The 27219-nt window shown below is 40.7% G+C and overlaps 1 protein-coding gene across 2 annotated transcripts in view; it reads right to left on the bottom strand.

Moving 5' to 3' along the window:
* Positions 1-27219, bottom strand: part of kcnn3 (potassium intermediate/small conductance calcium-activated channel, subfamily N, member 3) — an 82470-nt gene that overhangs the window by 7807 nt on the left and 47444 nt on the right. The window contains exons 4-7 of one of the 2 annotated variants that reach the window (XM_036134281.1): positions 13393-13689; positions 11477-11598; positions 7772-7913; positions 78-505 (exon numbers count right to left, since the gene is read on the bottom strand). In XM_036134281.1, coding sequence (XP_035990174.1) covers positions 461-505; positions 7772-7913; positions 11477-11598; positions 13393-13689 — 606 coding nt within the window. In that variant the 3' untranslated portion in view covers positions 78-460. Of the gene's footprint in view, positions 1-77; positions 506-7771; positions 7914-11476; positions 11599-13392; positions 13690-27219 lie in introns of those variants that run through there. The other variant, XM_036134272.1, reaches the window with a different exon arrangement.

Below are 27219 nucleotides of genomic sequence, written 5' to 3'. Positions count from 1 at the left end.
GATTAGGAGGAACAGCTCTGCTCCAAATCCACATTTCTTCACGGTGAGAAGCAAGCCAAGTCTATTTTCACTTTCAATCCATCTGGTGTAAGATGCCTTCTATATATTCCCTACATATGAGCTGAAAAATATACCTCCTTATGGATAAAAAAAAAAAATGGAAAAAAATCAAGGTTCGACACCACCTACTTTCATTTAATTATATGCTGTCGATTTGAATTACATGGTGTCAGTCTTCCGTTCTCAACGGAGAGTTGGGGGGGGGGGGGGCCTTCAGGACGTGTGAAAGTGTAAACCACGGACCAGTTTTGTCTGTATTCCAGATCAACCCACATGGGACACACAGCAAAAATTCATTTGGGAGAGAGTGACAGCAGCCTCTCAACCAGAAAGACATGCTTGAGAGGAGAAGAGGAGCAGGAACACAGGGAGGAAAAGGCAGACTTAATTAACTTTCAGATTAGACGCTGTTTTGAATGGGGCTGCTGAACGCTCCCAGGTTCCTCTGAAGGGGGCACACACACACACACACACACACACACACACAGAGGAAAGAAAGGGAGAAGGGATGAGGAGATACGGTGAAAGCAAGGAATCATGGAGGGAGGGATGAATGAAGGAGACGAGGGTGTGTGCATGCAAAATAGCAGGGGAGGAAAATGGAGAAGAAGGCAGTGTTAATGAGGTCACATATCTCCTGATAGGCAATGAATTAAGATTAAGAGTGGTTAATGAAAGTGTACAAGTGTCTTCCTTCCTCCTTGTGAGTGCGCGCATCTCACAGGAGGGTGGGGGGGGTGAAGAAGTAGAGGATAAAAGAGACGTATAAGAAGACAAACATAAGTTTAGAGAGGGAAGCTGCAACATCCCTGTAACCTGTAGGAAGGAAGGAGCCAAGAATTCGTGCGAACGCTTAAAAGACAAGAGAGGCTTGCCAAAAATAAGTTTGGCTGGCTTCGGTGAGATGTAACGCACAAACAGGCATTAGTGCCCACGTCTATACACTCATCCACTCTATTTGCACTCATACAACAGCTATGAATAAAACATGAGAGCCAAAGGAAAACCCTCAGAGCATTCATACGTGCGCTCAATGAACGAGCGTCACAGCACGCGCAAACAGAGTGTGGCGCGCACGGTCGCGGTTTCACGAGGGGTCCTCCTTTGGTCAGGAACAGTAGGGGAGTGATTGGTTCATCAGGGCCGGCAAGGTGTGTGTAGGTGCGTACACTTGTTCTAGGAAGTGTGTGTGTGTGTGTGTGTGTGTATGGGAGTTTATTTGTGTGTGCGCCCGCATCCATTTGATTCCAGCAGGCTTCCCTCCGCAATCTCCGCAGAGTGACACGACTGATGATGGCTGTGCTGCTGTGATTTGTTTCATGCGCCTGTCAGGGTGTTTCCCTTTGCTTCCTCCAGTACAGCGCAGCCGTCTACACAGCAATCAGAGAAAAGAGGGGAAGCTCCATCTGTGCTTGCGCACCATCATAGCTAAAAGGCTTTCCACGAATGCCGACGCAGTCTTGCGAAAAATAAGTGCGATACATCTGATCACGATGGTCATTGCAATATCAAAGTGTGCACTATCACTATTAGAAAAGATTGCCTGGGGGAAATGTTTGGTGGTATGACATTTTAAGCGTCGTGCACACAAATGTCTGCATTACCAGTGATGCATTTAGTTTGTTGGACAGAGACTTTTACAAAATTTATTATTTTTTTTTTTTTTACTAATTTAATGCCCACAGTTGATGTATATCTGTAGTGGCCGAGAGCTCAGAAACAGTGGTGGGGACATCACAATGAAGGAAAACATAGGAAAAAGGTCAGAAAATTGAAATATAATAATCAATATTAGCCTCTACAAGCACTCTAGAAGCACCTTTAACACAGTTCTGTTTATTTCTTTACCAGCCTCACATTTTTATTATTCTTCCTTACAAAGATGCTTAACTTCACTGATGTTTGCAGCCACTTTGTTTTGTATGGCTCTCTTGAGCTCCCACCCAAGGGGTTTTAATTATATCTAGACTTTAGTTGGGCCAGTAAAAAACCTTAATTCTTTCTTTTCATCCATTGTGATGTGCTGTATATTTATTTGCTGTGTTTGGGATTATTACCCTGTTGACGATCGACCTTCAGCGGCTGATCCAACAGCCTAACATTTGACTCTGTAATACCTCGATAAACAGAGGAGTTAATGCTTGCTTCCAAGGGGCCAAAGGTTGGTGCAAAACAAGCTTGGATCATCACCTTTCCACTACCATGGTTAAGTGTTAGCACAAAGTGTTTTTAATATTGTATGTTGTGTTTGCTTTTAACCAAACACAGCAATATGCAGGATGGCAGAGTGTCTCGATCTAGGTTTCATCTGTTCAAGGTACATTGTTCCATAAGTCCTGAAGATAATATTTTGTTTGCAAGGAATATTGCAATTTAGTGAATGTTTGTTTAGAGGTCAAAACAGCTAACCTGACTCTCGCCAGCTGTATTTCGCTCCGCCTAGCTCCACTCACATCCATCTGGACCTCTCCATAGGAATTGCCTTTTTTGAAGGCTGGGCATTATCAAAAATCCTTGCATATGATTGGATAAGCCACTTGTCTGTCATCTTTATCGACGTGCTATTTCAACCACTCACACCGAAGCTAACCCGTGACGTTGTGAGAGCGACGCAGAAAAAAAACAACATTATTTTTTTTTAATGTGTTTGCAGCTCTAGTGGCACCTGTATTATTGACTGTGAGCTGACAGGAAGAGGGGGGAAGACAGGCGGCAAAGCGCCGTAGGTCGGAGTCGATCCTGGGCCGACCGCGTTGAGGACTAAAGGCCTCCTAACATGGTTCGCGCTAACCGCTCCGCCACGGACGCGCCCCGGAAAACAAAACTTGCCAAATCCGGTCGGGAGAAGGGCGAAAACATCGTTTCCACCAACAAAAGCCTTCAGAGCCGTTCTCTGATGTTCTTTTAATGAAACAATATTAGGTAGATTGGACAACACGGAAGAAATAGCAGCATCAATGTTAACGCTTGCTTCCTCAATGCGAGCCGCCATTGTTGTCTGAATCAAAACAGTCTCACGTCACTGTCGCTTCTCCACTACGTCACATCTATGAAACTCCAGCCCTGCGTCCTGATTGGCTGGACAATAAAATTGGTTGGAGAAATCACTCTCTATGGGAGATGTCCCAGATGTATGTGAGTGAAGCTAGGCGGAGCGACATACATCTGGCGAGAGTCAGGTTACAAAACAGCAGCCAGCTACAATGTGTTTGATAAAATCTGACACAGATAACGTAGGGCAGGGGTCTTCAGCGCCATGCATGTTTTTTGTGTTTTCCTGCCTTCACCCACCTAACTTCAAGAAAAGGGGGATTAACAGGCCTCTGCAGCTCTTGATGGCTGCTGAGGAGGTCCTGCAGTCATTCATTCCTGGTGTGTTGGAGCAGAGACTCGTCTAAAACATGCAGGACAGTCGATCCTGAGGACCAGGGTTATAAACTATAGATTGTTTTAATAGTAAGTGATGATAATTTGTGAACTAACCATCATCAACAACTTCTCAATGGAAATAAATAGTTTGGTGATCTGTTCTCACATCAGCAAACGCACAGTTAAATTTTTTTTCAAAAAAACTAAATAGGATATTCTGCGATAAACAGGGTGTACCCCGCCTCTCGCCCGTTGACAGCTGGAGATAGGCACCAGCATCCCTCGCGACCCCAACAGGGATAGACGTGTTAGAAAATGGATGGATGGATGGATATTTACCAACATTGATTTTGCTCCATTGTTCTAGAAAATGCATGTACTTAGGGGGTGAAAGAGCACAAAGCGATTTAAAAATAAAGAAAAGAACTCATTCTCTTAAACTTGATGGAGCACAAGCTTATAAAAAGTAAGGGGCAACTGAGGCTAAGAAAAAGCCATCATATAGTTGTATCACTGCATCAGCCATATCTCCAGGGTCTGGAAATTGGTGTGAATGCAGGAATACCTCAAGCCTGCGCTGTTCTAAGGGTCAGCTGTGGGAGAAAACATGTCTGATTGCTCGAGTCTACAAAAATAACTTACTTGATTTGCTTATGACCTTAATCCTTTTCAGTTCAAAATAATGTTCTTTAGAGTAGAATAGATATACCTTTATTGTCACACAATGGGGAAATTCAGGTGTGACAGTGGCAAAAACACATTGACTGTATGTATTGATGCCATTTGGAGAAAAATAAAAGGTGTTCCAGTCATGTGTACATTTGGACAGGAGGACCCTGCTGCAAATGACAGATTTTTTTTAATGTTGAAGGGTGCAAAGATTCGGGCCCTTGCCAGACACTCACTATGTCTGCTTTGCTGAATTTAAAGCCTAAACACCAGCTGAAAAAAAAACTTTTTCTGGAAAACTGCCACACACATCACATATGGTGATGCAAACATTGTTCCGCTTGAAAACCACTGCAATTTTAATCTGTGGTTTGTAGTTAGTTCAGGGTTCTTAAACTCCAGTCCCCCTGATGTGGTGTCCTGCAAATATTTGATACTGGATGTCCCTGGTCCAATGCACCTGAACCAAAAGACTGAAAGCTGCCTCAGCACGGAGTCCAGTAATGATATGATTATTTGATCCATGCGTGTTTAATCAGGGCCACACGCAAAAGTTACAGAACACAAGCCCTGGAGGATTGGAGTTTGACGCCCGTGGGATGACCTGTAGTTTTTCTTATGGTGTGCATGCCCAGTGACAACTGTAATTATGTGAACTTCATAAATGCTTGATATAAAAGGAGCCTAATCAGCACAAAATTTCAGAGATGATCAGAAATGCATATGGGTAAGGTTAGAGCTTAAATTTCCAAATAAGCTATACCAGAGCTAGTTACCTGACTCTAAGATGGTCTCGTTCAACACAAGAACCACAAAGAGGATGGTATTCCTATAAAGAACATATTCACTCCAGGACCAACATATACACATTCCCAATAGCTGTTAATGCACACAATAGTTGGGGATAATTTCTGTTTCTGTCTAATGTGAGACGGGCCTTTGTGTTCTTTCTTTCTCAGCAGTGGTTTTGGATCTGTCCCTTGGATGCTATTTCTGTGCCGTGTCTTTCTTATTGCTTAATTAATCACAGTTAATTTAGGATTTAACAGTGGGGACAATTATATTTCCCTACAGCACAGGGTGGCTTGGATAGCTTTTTCTCCGTTAAAAACTGCATGTTGCATTTTGTCAGATTACCTTTGGCTGATATAAAAAAAAATAGTGACGAGAAAAACAGCCCCCCCACCCCACCCTCATAAAAAAGCAGAAAATCTGTTAGTCAGCTACTATCATGTGTTCCTGTGTTACCACTAAATGACACACCTTGTTGTACCTTAATTTTAAACAAACATCTCAGACTGTTCGCAGCGTTTCTAAGCTTTTTACCCTCCCACCATCCACCCGCTGAAAACAAACACACGACCGCCCACACGTGCTCACTTACACCTGGAACACCCCCAGGTAGCCGCGGGACGGTGGTATATTCCTCCATGCGTTGTCATAGTAACATCACTGAGAATTTCTCTCATGCAAACTCATTACATTAACTCTAAAGCACACACACGCACACACACACTCACACAGGCAAATAATACAATATATCCAGTCTATATGCTGTTTTTTTTTTGTTTTTTTTTGTTTGTGTCCACGACTGTGAAACTCCACCAGATATTTTCCTTTGTAACAACATTCCCAGTAACCATCTGACGCTCAACAAAAATAAAACGCTCTGACCGCTCGAAGGAGCGCTTGTTTATCTGTATTTGTCATAAAAGAGTGTGTGGGCGCCACGCTGAGAGTGCATGTGAAGTTCTCTGTCAGTGTGGCGTGTGTGTGTGTGGGGGGGGGGGGGGGGGGGTTGTAGCCCAGTCTGTAGCAGTGGGCTCTGGACTATCTGGATCCATCCCTCTGTTTTATGTCTGTCTCTTTTTCTGCGTGTCGGGGTGAGAGTTTTACTCAATCTCAAACATCTATTGGATGATTCAGCCAACAAATGGGGGTCCGTGCGCGTCTGTCTTGTGTGAAACGGTGTGTTTGCTCACACATTTAATGGACTGCAAAGTGAGGAAGGCAGGTGAGCTGGCAAATACAGAGAGAGAGAGAGAGAGAGAGAGAGGTTGGATACGGTGAGGATGAAAGGATACGCATGCTGTTTTTTTTTTGGTAGAAATCTGAATCATCTATCTGAATATTTTCAAAGATAAGTATACACACAGCTCAAGGAAGTTTTCAAGTGTGTTTTTTTTTTTTTTGTGAAAGAGATATTTTAAGCATTTTTGAGTAGTGCTCTTGTTTCCATCTAGCAGTCATTAAACTGTACCTAAAGGCACTTCTACACTAGCTTAAATACCCAAGATGCTGCTTGATTTTCAGTGCCCTTGTACAAAACACACATATTAAGTGAATTTAAGGATGCAAATGGAATACCAGAATTCCCACAGTGACGGTAATAAACATAAAATGCTATTAGAGCAGGCAGGTAGTCTCTTTTTCTTGAGTTACTGGAGTGTAAAAAGGACAGGTCGTCATAGTTCAGACTTTTTTATGCAGTTGTACACCTGCCCCCACCATGCAGTAAAACCACTAACCTTGCCTCTGCTCTCATTACATTAGTAGTAGAGGAACTGCCAGGATATTTAAAAACAAACAAAAACAAAGCTGTAAAAGTAATGTGAAATGATGCAGAATTGCAGCATATGGGGGGGGGGGGGGATTATGAGATGAGCTATAAATCACAGAAAGGAGGATGACAGCTTCATTTTCACTTACTAGTTCTGAACAAAATATCAAATCACAGTTGTCATCACAATTTCCATATGTGCAAAATTACAACAGTAAAAATGTGGTTTGATGCAATAGTTTATGGCCCTATATCATATAAGATCATGCATTCATGCACTGAATCCACATCTGCATGTTCTCTACAGATTAAAACATTACATTTACATACACTGTATATTCTCACTGTCTGATATTTGCTGTTTAATAGTTTGGGAAGTTTGTTAAGTGGAGGCACACAGGCATTACAGTTTGCAATGGTACCGAAGGGCATATTTAATTTAGAATTGAACTGTATATCAACTAAAATCTAAGTTTCCTTACACTCAAAAAGACAAAAGAAAAGTGACGGTTTGACTGCAGGGATAGGGAAAAAAATGACAAAAAGAGAAAAGCAAACAAGAAAACAAGAATGAGAAGAAAAAGCTGGAGAAAGAAAGATCACCAGCAGAGTAAACAGTGAAGAAGTTGTCTGCTTAAATACTGCCACCAGCAGATGGACGGCAGATAAAAATAAACACGTGGCCTCGGGGAAGAGGAAAACGGACCAGAAGAAGGGAGGATGAGAGAAACAAGGAAAGAATTTGATGAAATGTAAGGGGCGGATAGTGGCAAAGGAAGAAATTGAAAGCATGATAGAGTTAGTGAGAAAGTGAGAGTGGGAGGACATGGCACATTGAAAGGTAGGACCTTCATTATGCAATGAGGACAGAAACACGAATAACACACAAAAAAACACACACACAAGCCGCTAATGTGCTCCTGTTTGGACGCCTACGCCACCAAAACACACAGAAGCACAGATGCAGCTAATTCAGAGAGGATTGCCCAAATTTTCACAAGGCAGAGAAGACAGCACGCTCTTCAATCTGCTGACCTTTGAACAGGGTGAGGACAACGCCTCGGGGAGACTGCGAGGGACACAGGAGGAGGGGGGGGGACAAAATGTACTGACCATGATGCCTGTGAGCAGACAGACTCCTTTGCCACAGTAGGTGTGAGGAACCATGTCTCCATAGCCGATGGAAAGGAAAGTGATAGAGATAAGCCACATCGCTCCCAGGAAGTTACTGGTCACATCCTGGGCGTCATGGTACCTAGAAAAAAATAAAATAAATCCCAGTTCATAAACTGCTATCGATGTATTTTCTTGAGCTTTTATGGGAGAGACCTATAAAAAATGGTGCATAAATGTAATTCAGAAGGCATTTGCTAAATTTTACATTAAAATAGTGGTGTGTGTTTGTATTCCCTCCATCTGAGGTAATTATTGTCCTGCAATTTAATTTCCCTTTGGGATCAATAAAGTATATTTGAATCTGAATTACAGCTGCAACTCTCGTGGGGTATGACTCCACCAGCTTTTCACACCTAAAGACTAACATTTTTGGCCCAACTTCAAATTGTATGGAGTGGGAAAATTTTTTTAATTTTTTTCCCACTGATCTTTAGCTGGATTTAACCTTTGATTTAGCTTGGACCATTCTGACACATAAACATTGTGTGATATAAACACTTTCATTGCAGCTTGGTATGTTTAGTGGGGATGTCCTGCAGGAAGGTAAACCTTCGCCCCAGCCTCAAGTCTCTTGTACCCACAGGTTTTTTTCCAGCGTATTCCTGTATTTAGAGCCGTTCACCATTTTTTCCATCAACTCTGACCAGTTCCCCTTCCGCTGGATAAGCATCCACACAGTATGATGCAACTAACACGGCATCATGGAGAAAGGGTGCTCACGGTGATTTGCTTTTTGGTCTCGTCGGATCAGAGCAACCTTTCACACACGTTTTTTTTTTTTTCTTCTATCACCTATAAACTGCGGCCAAACTTATTTTAAAGTGGCTTTCTTCTGCCAGATCTCTGGAGTGCATGTCTAATTGTACTTGATAGATACTGAATTGTGGATCTGGGCAGCGCCACCAGAGTTGTCATAGTCCTTTTCTTTTAAGTGGACGGATATGTCTTGGCACATTTACCATTGTGACAAACTCTTGCTTCATGAGATGTTAGTGGCTTGAGGCAATTATAACCTCACCCTGCTTTAAGTTTCTCCACAGCTTCTTCTTCTGATATGGCTGCTGGGTTCCTTGGTCTTGATGATGCTGGTTGTTCCCTAACGCTATCAGAGGCCTTCACAGAACAGCTGGAGACAGGAGAGATGTTTGTGCGAGTTGTGACTTTTAAAATCAATCGGTTGCAATGGACTCTGTGTATGGGTATCAGAAAGGGGGCTGATATGTATTTGTTAGAAAATAAAATAAAAGACTTTGAACACATTAGAGAAACACTGCACTGATAGTAAAACATAACAGACCCACTGGCTCAGTCTGTAAATGTGGGCGTCAAAACTAAAACACGTGTCCTGTAATTTTTCCTAGCACTGAATAAAAAAACATTACTGCAACTCCATCATTCCTGTTCCCATAGCTACCAAACACAGATCAGAAAAAAAAGGAGCTTCTCTTTCAGGAAAACTATTCAACAGAAAAATAAAAAATAAAAGGTTACCTTGAAAGTTTGCCTCAGACACTGTACACGCACCGAGAGACTGAGCTCCAAAGCTTTATATAAACACATTCTTTACACCTTCTATAAATGAAAGTAAAGTTTATTTTGTTGTAAATGTAATTTGCAGTGGAGAGGAAATGTCAATTAAAGATGAATGAGAAGCAGGGCAGCAAAGCAGCCAGTCAACGATGTTTTTAATCAAGCTTATTAACCAAGTGACATTTCCCGTTATCGCCGAGATTATCTCCAAAAGCATCAGAACTCATCCAAACAGTGAGTCACTTTTCGCCTTCCAGGCGATGGTGCATCAGAAACATTACACAGCTCATGAAATTAAATTACCATCCTTTAAATGTAACAGAGCCATCCATGAGATTACCTCTTTGCAACACTCCTCGTGTATAATTGATTGACATATGCTTATAATCTGTTTTTTTTCCCCCAACATCTGGATGCTGAATCAAAGACCAACAACATCAGTAGTCGGCACAGTTATATGTTTGTTTGTGTAGTATGGAAAATGAGTGTTTTAATATGAATGTGTAAAAAGACACTTTTTTTCTGCACTGTTTCCTACAAATTAAGCTACTTCAGCAAATGTTAAAATTTCTAAATCAAAACAGAGGTCTGTATTTCTCTTGATCTGACACTTTGTTAATCACCGCTTGTGTGATTTCTTTCATGTGAGCTGCTACTCCCAATAATATAAAGAGTTTTTTTTTTTTTACCCGTGAATGTGAGGTTTCAGACCCTGAGGCAAGTTGCAATTAGCTTATTCCTATTTTACAAGATAATGCTACACAACCACTTCACCTGCGCTGCTATAAAAAGCTGCAGCTGGGAGAAAGAGCTTTGAGTGTGATTGCCAGACTGCTGTGTGCTGCATTTTATTAACTTTTGACCATTTCACCAAGGAAAAAAAACATATGTCCCTTCATATCAAGGTCAAAGTAAGTTCAAGAAACTGCATGCCAAGGTTTTGCAAATTCATTCATTCAAGTGAATTTGGGATAAAATTGGTGAGTTAGAACAGGGAAGGGCTGTGCTGAGTTTATTTTCAATGTTAACCTACCACAATGTAATACAGTGTCTGTTTCTGTACTGAACAGATGAATGTTTTGCATTACTACCCACCGTGACTTTTGTTGCTCGTAAAAATGTATGTGTGTATGTGGACAGGTATTTTTGCTGGCTCACCTGTCTGTAATACTGCAGAACCAGCAGGTCTAATTAGAGCTACTGCTTATAGTAACTTATGTTATATCAAAAACAAGCCCTAAAAACCACAACCCACTCACCGACCCACCGACTTGGCAACACTGTAATTTGGGGGACTAACATTAGTGGTGCAGCTACACTACTAATGTCCAAAGGTTTTGGCATTTAGGCCCAAATTGTCTGAAGTTAAAAATACTAGCGGGCCACAGAGATGGTCTTTTTTAAAAATAAATTAATAACACTTTTACTGTGACATTTCTAAATAAACTAAAACAATTTTTTTTTAAAACACAACTTCTTACTATGGTTCAAAACTAAACAATCCGAACAACTTCTTTAGTGATCTCCATTGCACCAAAGTTGTACTGCTGATAATATGTGTTACATTCAGTCACTCTTCTTATTTGATTCAGTAAATAGAGGATTTTTTTAAGCTTCTGTCAAATTGTTTGTAATGTTAGTGTAGCTAAAGCAAATTGGAGCAACTGTAAACAATTGTAAGGTGAGGGGATCTTCATCAGTGTGGACAGAATGTCTGCATAGTGTAGTAAGGGATTTACTAATATTATTATCTGGTCATCACTGTTTGAACAGCAGTAGAGTCATATTTAAACTGCAAGTCAGTGATAAAATACATTGATGTTTGTGGTTGTATTGTCATAAAATGTGAAAACCACAAGGGATGTAAAAACCTTTGAGAGGCAGTAACTTATAATTAGCAATTCAGTTGAAATGAAGTAAACAAAGAAATTAGCAAACCGTCTGCTTAAATCAAATTAAATGCACAACAAATTAAAAACTGTAATACTTAATCCTGATGATGAATCCTTATTATGAATCCCTCATAATAACTTTTTCACCAAATGCAATCATTTATTTAAGTTTCCTAACTGTATCCAAACTTGCAGTCAACATAAAACTTTCTCTACTGACCTCTCACACACTCGTACAGTCCAGGCAGCGATGATCCACAGGGAGATGCTGAAGACCAGCAGCACCGTCCCAGGGCAGATGGTCATGAGGGTTTTCATTACAAACCTCGTGTTAAAATGGACCTGAAATACAAATACTTGCATAAGCACAATCAAGAACAGGGTATAGCTGACTGAATGTACAATAGTCTTCCTGTGAACCTCTAAATCCTCAACCTGAGCCCACACAGACTGGAGGTTTTCCTAATTAGTCTTCAAAGTAGCTGTTGCTAGAAGCAGGACTCTGGGATACTGACAGTAAGAACACTAAGGCAGCTAAGAACAGGTCCTGACCTCCGTCTTGGGTCAAGCTTTACAGTGTCTTTGGATAATTGGCCAGTTTCTGAGTAGCTGTTAAACGCGACTCATTTGTCAATAAAAGGCAGACAGTAAGGTTCTGGCAGATGGATCATTTGATGGTTGTGTCCTGGAAGGATAAAATGGACGATAAATGAGTTGTCATTTTAGAGCAGCACTTCAGTGGCAGCCTCACTTATTCTCTTTGTCACTCTGAGCCCCAGGGCCAAAGGAATGTCATCATATTTACAGCAGCAAACTGTTACATCCCTCATCTAAAGTCTGGTTGATCTCCATTGGTGTCCTTCCTCCTTTACACCTGGTGTCCCATCTTAACATTGTGCTCTTACAAAAAATGGATGGGTGGAAGGAAGGAAGGAAAGCAGGAAGGAAGGAAGAATGGAAGAAAGGATGGATGGAAGGAAGGGAAGAAAGGTGAAAGGATAGAAGGAAGGATGGATAAATGGGAGGGAAAGATGGAAGGAACAAAGGATAAATGGGAGGGAAGGTTGGAAAGATGGAAGGATGGATGAAAGGAAGGAAAGAAGAATGGAAGAAAGGATGGATGGATGGAAGGAAGAAAAGAAAGGTGAAAGGATAGAAGGAAGGATAGATAATGATGAGATGGATGGAGGAAGGACCGCCCAGGACGAAGGCAGGACGGCGGGCCGCCGAAAGGTGCCGGTGCCTGGCCGGGTCTTCCCTGGCTGGGGGGTGCTGCTGGCCTGCCGCCGACCCAGCCGGCCGGCCGGCTGTCCGCCGCCTTCCGCCCCGGCCGGCCCTCCGCGTGCCGGGTCGCCGGCAGGGTCGCCATGCCGGGGGGCTCCGGCCGGCCGCCGCAGGCAGGGGCGGCCTGGCCGGCCGGCCGGCCGGCTGCCGGCGCGGCGGCCGGAAGGCCGGAAGGCCGGCCGGCCGGCCGCCGGCCGGCCGGAAGGAATTTAGGAATGGGACAAGGGACAAACTTCTGGAAATTCAATCATTCATGTAATTCCCAGGTTCATTTATTTTTTGGTTCGGAAATACATAGAAACAGCTTATTGTCACCTACTGGAAGGTTGTAATATTTTCTCCTCTGCACTTCTAATTTTGGTGCATAAAAGTTGATTTGTTCAACAATTAGCTCGCAAATAATGGATAGCTTGATAAAGCCATTGAGATACAGTTAAAGCACCTTTAAAGGCAAGCCCAACACTTTGAGATCCACAGATCTATCGTATGACTTCCTCTGCTGTTTCCCTATTCCCACTTCACAAACTCATTCTAGCCTCCTGTTTTTATGGCCCTGTTGAGCTGTATGCAATATCTGGCTCCCACTTGATGCCCTCATATCATATTGTATTATGAAATACTCTCCACGGCTTACACCTAAGTCTCTAAGCACAACAACAAACGAGGGGAGGAACAACACGTTGATGAAAAGAAGATCTGACCAGGAGTACAGAATGAAGGAACAAGCTCTTCTATTAAGAGATGGGAGCTCTTGACATCTGTGGCTTAAGATTTCCACAACTTTAAACCCGGAAGAAAATCACATCTTTGAATTCATGCAGCAGACACCCACAAGCACTAAAGTCGTCTGACCTTATTGAGGGCGCCTATACTCCTGGAGGAGGCGTCAGTGAAGAGTTTGCTGTGCAGAAGCATGACTCTGGCGATGAGGTAGAGGCGCAGGAACATGGGCACGCTCAGTACCATGTCCAGGTCAGCCTCGGCTTGCGAAGGCACATACGAGAAGGCCAGTCGCGCCCGCCACTGGAATTTAAAGTCCCCAGGCACTGGATGCACAGCAGACACCAGCAGCTCCAGGGCGATTAGCAGAACCCTCTCCATGGTCATGGCGATGCGCCAGTCGTCCGCTCCATTGTCTATGACGAACAGCTGCGGGGAGAGTAAGGACACGGCGAGAGTTATATCAGTAAAAGGAATGAGACGTCTTTTAATAGCTGTCTGGGGGGGGGGCGTCATGATGAACCTGTTCTGGCAGAGTCTTCTCATCAGTACAGCAGACTTATTGATGATTATAGATACCAGCAGCAAATAAGCGTAAATGTCTTTTCTACGATGTAAAACAAAATCCATTTAATCAGCAGTTGAGTCTCCTCACAGTCCTCTGGCTCGTTTTCATATACCCTGCAAGGAATGTCTTTCTAAAATTAAATCAGGGATGCTGAGTCATGTGGAGGGCCAGCTCTCATGCAAAGCAGGTTTCTAATTACCAAATTACTGCCATTTCTTTGTTTTATACAAGGATGTCATGTTTTATGATTCCATGAATGTTTGCGGGCTATTTTTGGAAATAAAGGGTAAAAGTGGGTCAAAGAAGTTAAAGATCTCATTTTAGGGAGAAACCTACAGTCATGGGACGTTTGTTAAACAGAGCAAAAAAAGTTCCATAAATCTTTTGTGCACTTTTGACAGTTCAACCTTTTATTCATGTGATCCGATCTGTTTGCTCCATTTATGTATGTCAATGCAATCTTTACAAACACCATAAAGTATTCTATGATGTTTAAAAGAAGACTTTTTTCAGGATTTAAGGCAAGGTTCTGTAAGCTGAAATTGGGAAGATGTGAGGAATGTTTTCTGAATGTGAAGATAATTAAAGCAAGCAAGGTTGAAGCTGATTTTACATGAATTTTGATGCAATGTCTGCTAGTAACCTCAGAACTGAACAACTTTGATAGAACAAGGAATCTCTTTTTTTTTTGGATTATACTTTTTTGTTATTGAAACAAATTCTTTGTTATCCATAATCATAGAATGTCCCACTCAATGAAAATGTATTCTGTATCTTGTCAAATTTAGTATTTCAATGAATATGTAACGACATGTAACTAAACAAAGCTTTTGTCAAGCAAGCTAGAATGGAAAACTATTTGACAGATAAAATTACAAACATGAAAATAAGTATGACAATACAGCGTCTCAACAGCAATTCAATATTAACCACTTGAGGCAGAAAAATGTGCACCAGTTGGATGAATCAGCTTGATGTCAACGATTAACGCGATTATTTATTTTAAAACTCAGAAGTACAAATTTATTTTGTTATTTAAAATTAAATATAAAACATTTTATATTAAATATTTTCTAAATTATGCAAGTTTTCGAAGAGAAGTAAAGCTTTTATGATCTTCCGCTGCAATGAGACTCGTTTGCTGGATTAAAAGTATCTTTGGAGACTAACCTTTAAGCTGGTATTATACATACTTTTGATTAGGATCACATTTCTGAATTAATAACTTCAATATTATAATCTTAAATGTCATGTTTTATTAGCAGAAAACAAAAAAATCATCATAATTAACAGAAATAAAAGCTGGAAAACATCAGCCTGTGTCAAAGACTGCTGGTCAGTCGTTCAGACATATTCAACGAAACCATTCTGAAAAAAGTCTGGCTGCCTTTGAATTAAAACAATAATCTAATTTATTAAAGGTTATAGCCACAACTTTTTCATCAAAACTATTACACCCACAGAACGTCTAATGTGGTGCAGAATAAAAGTTTTAATTTTACTGGAAAATAAAGTATATAAATAATTGTTTTACACATTTTGACGGGTTGACAGGTTGGAACGAGAGCGGGCAAGCGTGAGTGCACCACCTACTGGTCAGGAGGAGTTAAACTTATAGCTATCTCCTCTAAGTATGACTATATAGACACATCTATATACTTATGCACACAGCATGTACATATGTCTCTAAACATACATATAGGCATCCATACATAAATAATGTAAAATTTATTTATTTAATGAATAATAATCTTATTTATTTATTGAATCTTCCACCAGATGATAGCACTAGAAACAATGAGTGTTTTATTTTACACCTATATATTGTACTATGGATAGATCGATCATTTTCTTCAGCAACAGAACACAGCAAATAACTTATTTGTGCTTAGTAATGCCAAAGCTCCTAAGTGTTAAAAGAGATTATCATTTTCTTGAACTTTTGTACATGAAACCTGCATTGAATGAAAAAAAAAAGAGCTGCTGCTAACAACCCCTTCAAAGTGTTCAAAATTGGTAACTTGTTCAACTTCTTGGTTGTTATAATTTCAGGCCCTTATTTCCATACACTCTAAATAAAAAAAGGAGATAAACACATGTCCCTGGGGAACACTTGTATATAGGACAAGCCAATATAAAATGTTAATTCAGACTACATGAAGTCTTTCTCATAAAACACTTGCTAGTTAAAAATAATAGGGTTGCTACTTTCAGCTCACACAAACATTTTAACGAAACATGGAGCACAATTTCATTAAAGCCATCTGACCAATGCATTAAAGTAAATACTTATAGCTGTTTTTAATCATATGCTAATTTTGTGGGATTAATTATTGTGAGACAAAAAGAAATCTCACCATAAAGGAGATCAGATTGGTTACAACGCAACAAATATGGTATCAGTATATCATATAAGAGTTAATTTACCTAAATATAAAGAAAAATAAGCTAACGGACAAAGTATTTAGTCATACCTAATCTTTAATTTAGCCAAACAAATCTCCTGGATCTTTTATTTGCCAAGTACATTTGTGTCGAGGGAATATGGAGGAACTCAGCCAAGAAGAAAGCTTTACCCTGATAATTTTCTTGGAAAAGATATATTAACTTACATTTTTTTCAGTTTGGGGGAATATTCGGCTTTGCATCTGTAGATGACCCAGATTTTGATCACATACCTTTCCTCTAAATTAAAGGTTGATATGTTAGTCTAATCTCTGAAATACACACACTCATTGTCAGCACAACCTTACATCAAATGCTCTCTCATTACATTCACCACAAATTTCATTTGGACCTTCCCTGCAGGAATTGCTTCACAGAGTATTTCTTGTTCATCGTGGTCCTCCAGAGTGAAATCAAATTTCCGGCCTCACCGCCGAGGTTCCTTTAATTGCGGTTTTCCCTCCCCATGTTTGTGGATATTTCATGTGTGTAATTGTTGTGGTTACTCTTGATATTGTCACCAAAGCCGCTGCTATAAGGAGGTGATAAGAACAGGTTTTTCAGCAAGGGGGCCCTCCCTCCAGGAGGAGCTGACAGGAGCTGGGGAGATGAGAGGAGTTGGGAAGTCAGGCTGATGAGCAGCGCGCAGTGGAAGTAGATGAGTGAGGAGTAGAGGAAATGGAGAGATAAAGATAGGGACATGGGCATATTAGGGAAAGGGAGACATTTTGGTCGTTTCTGCCAAATGAATCACAAAAATTCAGACTTGCTGGACTGAATCCCCTCCTGTCTTTTCCAGATACTACTGTATGTGTGCATCCGTGCCAGGGGGATAGGTGCATCAAACCATTTAGTGATTTAGTGGGGGGAGAAAAAGGGTCCAAAGTGAAGTCTTTTGAAAAAAAAAAAAAAAAACTGTTTTTGGGATAAACCAGAAACAAACATCTGCCAGCTGTGCTTGCAATTACACTCAAATGTTTAGCTTGTAGTGGAATATTTCCAAAAGGTACGTTAAGAACAACAAAAAACATATATACAAACAATAAAGCATGGTAGTGGCAGCGTCGTGGTGTAGGATAACTTTTCCTCAGATGGAACTGCGGGGGTTTGAGAAAGAGGATGAGATAAGGAATAGTTCCAAATAACAGTCAGTTTTGACCCAAAACCTTCATGTGTCTGATAGAAAGCTACAGATGAAAGGGGTGGAGGTTGGGTGGAAAAGTGCTTTTAATATCCTTCATCTTTGTCTTGGATCCAGTGTATGTATGGTCCACATTTTAACTGAATCAAAATGTTGGAAACTTCACTATAAGCCACAATGTTTTCAGGTGACAGAAAGGGTAAAGAGCGAGTCAGGGGAGGAGAAACAGAAGGGTTGGGGCACCGTGAGAGCAGCGAGGAACTCCCCGACTGTAAATCAGCCGAGTTTACCAGCTGCCGTCCAGCCCAGAGAAACTGGCCGAGCTCTAACGACTGCTCTTTACCTCATGATTCATCTCAAGGGCTTTCAGGGCCCGCAAACATTTATTTAGCAACACAAAACAAGTCCAGCGACGGGTCAGGCGTAACGGCGACCGGGCCCCGGCGGCTGGTGTGTCGAGGCCGACCGATCGGCGTCACGGCGAGGCTGCAAGCTTGTGCAAACCACCTGTGGACGCACACAACGCAGGGTTCATCGTCTTCTCAATGTTACACAGGAAGACCCGTGTGTTTTTGCTCAATGCTCCGTGTGTGCACACGCTCAGACGGGAGTCATTGTGTGAGCTGTCGTCTGAACCGAGGGTCAAACGCTGCCTGTACTCCTTAATGACGGCAGAGAGCATGCATGAGCGTGCATTTGCATGTCTCTGTCCGTGTGTACTGTACTCTGTGTTTCTGTGTGCTTGCCCGGCGAGTGTGAGCATGTGTGTGTGTGTGTGTGTGTGTGTGTGCAGACCCAACCTCGTCATGGTGACTGTTGCCAAGGCGACAACATCAAAGAGCAGCCAAGCTTAATTAGGATCCCCAGTGAGAAAGAGGGAGTCAAAAAGAGAGAGGAGCGCAAGGAGCGGCGCGGAAAGCGGGAGAGAATACGGAGGAATAAGAACAAACGCTGAGGTGCGCGTTTGTGAGTGAAGAGGGGACACAGCAGACAGGTTGTCTAACACTCACCGTGGAGATTTGTGTGTGTGTGTGTGTATGTGTATGTGTGTGTGTGTGACTGCTCATACTTTGGTGAGGAAGAAATTACTCCTTACTGTCACATTTGGAGATAAATGACTACTTCCCTCAACTTTCACAATTACATTTTTTTCTTTAATTTATTCTTTATTTGAAAAGGGTTGGTCCTTCACAATTACAGTCTTCACTGTAAGATTTTATACTTTGCGATAAGTGTTGGGCTGGCCCGGACTGAGATTCTGACATGATAATTGCTATCCTTGCTGAATTGTTATCACATATTGCTAAAATAATAAAATTAAAATTAAAGAAGTGCGACATGCTTGTGTATTCAGCTTCCTCCAAGTCAATACATCTTAGAGCTACTGTTCATTTTCCTGCAATCACAGCTGTGAGCATCAATTTTCAACTATTGCCACATATTCCCAAAGGGATTCAAGTGTGGGTTGTTGTTCTGCTGGGAGATGAACCTCTATCCCAGCCTGCAACAAGTTGTCTTCTAGTACTGCTCTGTATTTAACTTGATCTATATACTCAACAACTCTGATCAGCTTCCCTGTCTCTGCTGAGGAAAAACAAAAAACATTCCCAAAGCATGACACTACCACTTCCACATTCCCCAGTGTTAGCTTTAAATGACACAGTGCTGGTGCAAGTAGGCCAAAACGTGAATCTCAGTAGAATACAGTCAATTTTGTGGCTGAAATGTGACAAAATGTTAAAAAGTATATGATGAATAACTTTGAACTGTATCAATTATTATTTAGGAACCAATTCTCTTTTGCTTTATATGGAAAGATACAAATAAAACTACTCAGAGGGCACTATAAAATCAAGGCCAAAATATCAGCCCCGTTACCAGAGTTTATTTTTTTTAGCAGAAAATAGAGGTAGAATACCTAAAAAAAAATAGCAGCTAAATTTAGTTTCAGATCTAACATACATTTGCTTATTGCTCAAAAAATTACTTATTTTGTTATTTCTAAAGTAACGTCGGCCACCGGAGTCAATAATCAGCTTCAGTAACAAAACCTGCACAGGGTTGTTTATTTTGGTGACAGAACTGCTGTTTCAACATTTGCTTAAGAAACAAAGTGTGGAATGATGGCCCTCTGTTAGCAAAAGGTGATGCTGTCTGTGATTTCTACCCCTGGGAAAATGTCCAAATGCTTTTATTTTTTTTGTCTGTATTTATGGAAAAAGCGTTATCCTGAATTTGGTCATGCTGAAACTCCTCTGAGATTGACCTTTCATGACAAGTTGAAAGTGACAATAATGGTTATATATATATATATATATATATATATATATATATATATATATATATATATATATATATATATATATATATATATATATATATATATATATATATATATATCACTCCCTACCTGTTCTTTCTCCTCCTAGCATCCTTCACTCAGCTATTTTTTTTGTCTCTCACAAAGTGACATTTCCCTGAATCAGAACTGAAGTGATCCTCCTTCCAGCACTGCTGGAGGAAACAAGCCCTTCTCCCTTCCTTTCTTCCCTGCGTCCTCCCCTCCTGTCCTGTCTTGCCGCATAGTCATGCTGTTGGTCTTTTCCTGGCAAAATTGCCATGAGGAAGGGATAAATAATTAAATTCCATTAGGAGGGTAATCTGTCAGTGGGAGTGAGTGAGTGCCACTGCCCCTACATGAAGAGGGCAGAGGCAGGGGATGACGGAGGACTGCGCAGCAAAATTAGTCTCCAAATGGTTGCAAATGGGTATTAGTCTTCATCATCTGCTGATGAAAAATAGGATTTTCAAATGGGTGCAGCGAGAAGTTCAACATGTTTGGTACATCTTTAAAAATAATTTTTAAATCCAAACATAAAACATTTCTTAACTGCACCCTTTAAACATGTTTTACAGATGTTTTTATATTTTGATAATCTTTAACACCTAATGTGCAGATATAAGAATATATTATTGTATGGAAACACTTCTCAAAGTGTCACTAATGCAGGCCCTTGGCCAATCATGGATTTTTACTTCCAACTCTCACCTTTTTATACATTTTCTGCAAGCTGTCCTGGCGGTCAGCGGGTGAGAGGTGCACCAATGCATCACAGCGACAACAAAGCAGACACATAACCATGCACACACTCACTCCTAAGGAAAATTAAGTTTCACTAATTGATCTAAAGTGCACCTTTTTCAGCTGTCAAAGAAAGCCGGAGAAGCTGAAAAAGTCTAACTCCAAGATCCGAACAAGGGAACCTCCAGCTGTGAGCCAGCAGGGCTGAGGGGAAACTCAGCTACCTATTTAAAGCAAGGCGGCTGATTTTCCACAGGTGCTGATCTGGGATTGGACAGACTTTTTTTTTTTTTTAAGATTTGCTCTTGCTTCCCGATCAGTGAACATACCATACATAGGCGCTACAGGTTGCGCTGACTCTTTGGTGTGGAAATTATTACTAAGGTTAACCGCCCCCAGCTTGCTAAACTGGATATTCCTACGGAGAGCCATACTGACTGCAGAAGTGGAGTAAAAAATAGTAGAAAAGTATATTTCTTTTAGTTCTCAAATAAATTGTAATTACCTCAAACATTTTTAAATGTTCATTAACTTTGTTAAAGGTTAAAGGTTGATAGCGCCTGAAAACGCATCTGGATAAAAATGCAAAAACAATTTATCTGGAGGAAAATTATTTTTAAATGATTAGTATTTTCCCCTAATTTCATTAGTGATTTCTATTGCACCATAATTGTTCCAACAGTTGTCTTTTTAGACAAGCAAGTTTTTATGAGACGCTTCAGTCGATGCACAGGGGGCGGAGGATAACAGTTTAATCAACTTGAACATAAAGAACAATCCCACGAGGGGAAAAGAGAACCAAGATTGTGAAAAGAAGACGTGGCCACTTAAATTTAACAGGCTCTGGCATCCAGGGGCAGAGGGCTGTGGACGGGAAACAAAACGGGAAGCGAATAGGACAGAAGGAGGACACAGTATAAGGGCAAAGAGAAATCAGCCGGAGAAGAGAAGACCAAAAACACAAAGAGGAGAAATGTGTGAGAATGATCGGCATTAAAAATAAGCTGAGGTGTCTACAGAGGTGAAGGTGTGAAGTCTGACAGGACACTCTCCACCCACGGCGTTTCCCCGTCTGCTCCTGCTGCCTGCCTGCCTGCCTGCCTGCCTGCCAGAGGAGCCTGCGACCTCTCAGTCTTTCCCTCTCAGCGAGCCAGCCAACCGTGCGTTAAACTCTAAAGCTTCCTCAGAGGCCTTCGTGTTTCTAATTCCAGATGCCTCAAATCATGAGGCCAGACTGAGCGCTGGTCCGACTGCAAATCCAGCAAGAAAGAATTTCTGAAAACATGGTGGCACTTGCACGTCCACAAATGCGTCCAGACAGTCTTAAAAAAAAAAAAAGATGGGGTGCATCTGCAAGAAACATCAGCATCAAAACGCCACTTCCCATGGGAGGGAGAGAGGCTAACACGTGCTAAAGGAGATATTTATTAAAGGAGACAGCGACAAAGCATGCAGAGGTAGCGCACACATTTCTACCCAGAAAACTGGGGAATGTCTGGGTCCAGGTAGCGTAGAAACCCCAGCAACAACAAGGCAAACTAAGTGGGGCGAACCGAACACACGTACACACTCTCGGCACACAAGCCCAGTTTCCCCACACCCTGATATGTATGAATATTCAAGGAGGATAACACACTTTTCCCCTCACTGTAATTGCAGTTGTGAGGGAACACCCCTGTGGCTGTTTCTACGTAAGGAGGAGTAAAGGATGAGGGGAAGTCAAGTGAAAAAGGAAGCGTTCCAAAGTGTGACAGACGAGGAAAGGATCGCAAGTTGGCCCTGTGCATGTGTTATGCAGCCTCGTTTTCAGGCTACGCGGTCTAAAAACAGCAACTGGAAGGGAGCGGGGAGAGATTTCCCCCAGTGGTGTCTGGAGACAAGGAATTCCCTTCGTCTGGAGCAGATATGAAAGACGTACTGTGTTCCCAGTAAATGTCCTTAGGATAAATAAGACACACATGGCATCTGATAAATTGGCATTTTCTTGGAAATAAGCAGATGAAAGGCCTCTTTCATGTCCAGCGACCAGATTTCTGTTGTGTTCCCCTGTCTTATTTTCGTCATCCTCTGTCATCCACAGACCAAATGTGGCATGCAGAATCTGCAGAGTATGACACCATTACATGACTGTCCAAGTATTAGGCATATCTTCCTGAATGAGAATAGACATCTCCCTCGGAAGACAACAGCTCACTTGGTTTTCTAATGCCATCTTGCTTCCTCTGAGCGTCCGTGAGTGCCAAGCCGCTGTCTTCTTGATCAATGGAATGCCTCTAAAACTCTCCAAAAGTAACCGAATAGCACGAGTCAGTAATGCTCAAAGTGCACTAATGGACTGGAAGAACATCCCTTTCTTGCACACTCTCTTAAAGTTTCTATTTGATTAATTTCAACATCAATTCAATTTTTTGCCTTTCAAGTGCAGATTTCTTTCAAACGTATGAGCTACAATGAATCTATTTCCTTCAGAGCAGATTGTTTCTTGTTGCTGAGTTTGTTTCCACTGGAAAAAAGAGAAAAAGAGAAGCCTGAGGTTGAGATGGCAGATAAGAGATTCATGCGAAACGCAGCACTTGGACTTCTTGCACAAAACACGTGAACGCTTCTCAAGTATACAATGCTATAGACAAGGGTTTTCTCTTTTGCTTTTTGCTGTTATTAAACGTGTCAGATTCTAAAAGTAAAGGTTTAATATCAGACAAAGATAACTACAAAAAGCCTATTCACATGATAATTTTATTTGTTAAGTGAAAATGATCGAACTGTCCTGTCCACTTTTTGGGAAATAAACCCCACCACCTTGTGAAATGAAGAATTAACTACAATTAATCAGATTTTATGGAAGCATGCGTTCATGTTCACTAACCACATCCGGGCCTGAATATTACCAGAGCTGTAGAATCAAGAACATAGTCTAACAACAGCTGTCTGGCAACCTGGAGTAGACTAAAAGATCTCAAAAAGCAACACATCATGCCCCTAACAGAATCCGGGAGCCATTATCCATAAATGTAGAAAACACAGAACAGAACAGAACTGTCCCAGGAGTGGCGGATCTACCGAAATGATCCCAGAAGCACATCATTGACTCATCCAGCAGGTAAAAAAATAAATAAATGAAAATACTCAGAACAGCATTCTAACCACTACAGTGCAGTTAAACATGGTAGCTGAGAGTTGGTCTGGGGTTGCTCTGCTGCTTCAGCACCTGGACGACTTGTCGTAATTAACGCATTCTAACAAGCAGGCCTGAAGGTGAAAATTTGACAATGAGTTTAACCTTAAACTTAAGTGAGTTGTGCAATCGGACTATGATATGAAACACACCAGATTGTTGAAACTTAAATCTATTATTAGATGCAGCTCACTGACCTCAAACAGGCCATACATGATGGAACTCCCTCCATTGTAGCTAAACAATATCATTTCGGCAAAGAGTGGGACAAAAGTCCTCTACAGCGATGTAAAAGACTAATTGCCAATTATTGCAAATGCTTGATGGGAGCTGTTGCCATCAAAGGTTGCCCGCCTAGTTATTAGGTTTAGAGGCCATTACTGTTTATAGGATAGAACTGGATTGCTTTTCTCCCTAAATAAATGAAATCATTTGAAAACTGCATTTTGGGTTTACTCTGTCTGATATTAAGATTAGTTTGATGATCTGAAATACTTAAGAGTAACAAAACAAAATGGAGAAACAGAGGAAATCTGTCAGAGAACTTTATTTGATTTCCCCTTTCCATTAAATGTATAACTTTGAGCGTTGTCTGGTGTTAGGCCTTAAAATTATCTATCTGATTAGCCAGCTGAATCACAACTGATTCATGGTGTTTCACTGTTCCATCAGCTGCTGTCCTAATGGGTTTTGTCTTGATTTACACTTTAGAAGACCCATACATTTCTCTTCTCAGTCTCCATTATGTCTGAGCAATCACAGTCAATTGGTCTTGTACTTAACTCAGTCTAATGGAAAGGGGTTGTTCAGATAAGGCCGTCAATCACAACACTCCAATAGTGAGTTAATGTTGGTTTTAACTATCGCGACTCGAACGGCAGTAAATAAATTAATACGGACAATTACTGAAACTAAACAAGTCAGTATTACTGGAGTGGTGTCTCCCAACAATATGAATGTGCTGTTACACAAGCAATCCCGAGACTTGCAATTTTATTTTTCTGTCTATACAAAGAAAATTGCTAAAACATTGACCGAGAAGTCAAAGTTTGCTGAACCTTAAGTGAAACATTCAAAGCATTACTTCACAAACTAAGGCTGAGCCTTTGATTGTATTGTTAAACTAATGTCACAGACAAACGCAGAACTACTTACAGGGAAAAATAAATAAATAGCTTTAATCTCAGCAATGCCTATAATGTTACTATGTCTTAATCAATGTATTTCTGAATTATCAGTATCTAGTGATACCGGTGCACTGTCTGTGGTTTGTTGATTGGACAAATCTATATTTTCCATAATAATCTAATAATCTCATCCTTTACAATGGTAGTCACTGAGCGTGATAGAGACTGTATTGGCTGTGGCAGTTTCCCATCTGTCTATCTGAGTAATCCCGTCATCAACTCTGCAAAACACTAAGTTCATGGAGCAGGAGAAGAATTTCTCAAAATTTTGTCTGCATACGGCAATCAAATAGGTTAGGAGCTGATTTATCAATGAGTCATATCAAAATAGAGAGTAAAATGCTAGCATTAGCCTAGCATTAAAGAAAACTGCTGCATGAAAATACTAACTGCAGGAGTAAGATGTAAGTTAGCTGTATGTCCTGAGGCAGATAGATCTTTGACTACAAACGCTATCAGCCTTTCAAGTGAAATTCTAATAGCTTTGTTAATATAGCTAATCTGATATTAGAACAGCTGTTGCTGACAAAAAAGCCCAAAACAAGCAAAAATAAAAAAATAACATCCATGTAATGCTAATTAAAAGCAGGGTGTTATTTTAATTTAGCCATATTAGCCACTGTTTTTGAGCGAATATGTTTGGGCTGTACAATATTAGGGAAAACATGTTATTTGTTATTATTGCTGAACATAGCGATCGCAAAATTTATTACAATTAATTACAATTAATAATTGAATATCTCTGACTCTTTTATTTCTTTTCTTTTAGCATGATCACTCTTTGTGCACTTTAGTATCTCAGCCAGTAAACTGTCTAGGTATCAAGGGCACTAATAGTTTATCCAACAGGGAAGAATATATCATTGGCCTGCAGAATATTCATGCAGGGCATTAATGAAATATAATGTCCAGGCAAATATTTTAAATATTTATCCATGAAGTCCTTTACCACTGCAAAATTTCACTCACTGGTCATACTGCAATGAGGACTGTGATCTGACATATAGTGCATCTCTAATATACATGACATTGATTATAACAACTGTAATGCAGTCTTGGACACAGACTCAATAATGGCAAATTAATAAGCCCAAAGGACACCAATGGATATAGGGGAAATAAATTCTTAATCAGCACCTCCTTAGTTAATATTAGTTAATTCAAAATTATAGTAACTAGCTAGATGTGCAGATTAAACCGAATCAAAATGAATGAAAGTACAGTAGCAAGAGTTTTAAATTACTTGCTTTGACTTTGCTAATCAAAAGACAAGAAAGTAACCAACAACCACCATCTTCTAAATATTGGAAATAAAATACAAATAATCCAATCATTTATCAATACTGTTCATGTTGAGTAGGAGAGGTGCTTAATGTGTCAACATTTTATGGCAAATTGGAACATTTATTGCCTTGCCAAGGATTTCAACTAGTTTCTTTCCATTTCATTTTTCATCAACAACAAAAGGGTCACCCCGTGACATTAAATCCTCTAATACTGCTGTCACTGCTTGCAGAGATAAACAATGAGCAACCGCTGCTCAACCCCGCAGCAAAAGATGGATAGATCCGAAAATTAGTCACTGAATCCATATCTGGGTCTAAAAGCATGAATATATCTATTACTTTGTGGAACACAGCTGCAAAGTAGTTGTAGAGACAACAAAAGTACACAGAAAACAACAGAAAGGTTAACAGTAACTGCAGGGATTGAAAGAGACACTGTCAAGGACGGCTTTGAAATCCCTCTGTAGCAGAGCAATTCCTCATCATTTTATATTTGTCTGATAGGCTTTTCTTGAATGATGAGACCAGTACTCGGTGTCTTACACTGCAGGCAGGAAAAGGCCTCCTTCTTATCTCTGTTAATACATTTGTTTTTTTCTTCCTCAGTAAGGCACACTACTGAAGAGCTGACAAGAGGCATTGTTACAACTGAGTTAATCCTGATACCACACTAACAGCAATAGTTTTCTTTTTTTTTCTACACACATTTAGATTATTTTTACAACAGAATAAATCAAGAATTAAGAGATGATAGTTTAAGGGGGGAAGAAATTATTGTCAACTTTTGTGAATGTGTAGATAATAAACCGCTAAATATCCCCACAGGTCTGCACAGCGGGTCCTGTGGTTGGCATTGTTGTCTCCCAACATGAGGGTTGCCAGTTTAAATCTTGCCTGTTCTCCCTGTGCATGCGTGGGATTGTTCTGGTCCCCTTCCAGAGCCCATTAAACAAAAGAAATGCAAATTTAATTAACCAAGTATTTTAATATTTTCTTTTACTAGTGTCTGTATGCACATGACTAAATGTTCAGGGAGTATGTGCCTCTTGCCCGCTGCCTGGAATATCAAAAGACA

Source organism: Fundulus heteroclitus, chromosome 3 (assembly GCF_011125445.2).
Source record: "Fundulus heteroclitus isolate FHET01 chromosome 3, MU-UCD_Fhet_4.1, whole genome shotgun sequence".
NCBI classification, from domain to species: Eukaryota; Metazoa; Chordata; class Actinopteri; order Cyprinodontiformes; family Fundulidae; genus Fundulus; species Fundulus heteroclitus.
Note: the sequence above shows the minus strand (reverse complement) of the source record. Positions and strands in the feature narration are given on the sequence as shown.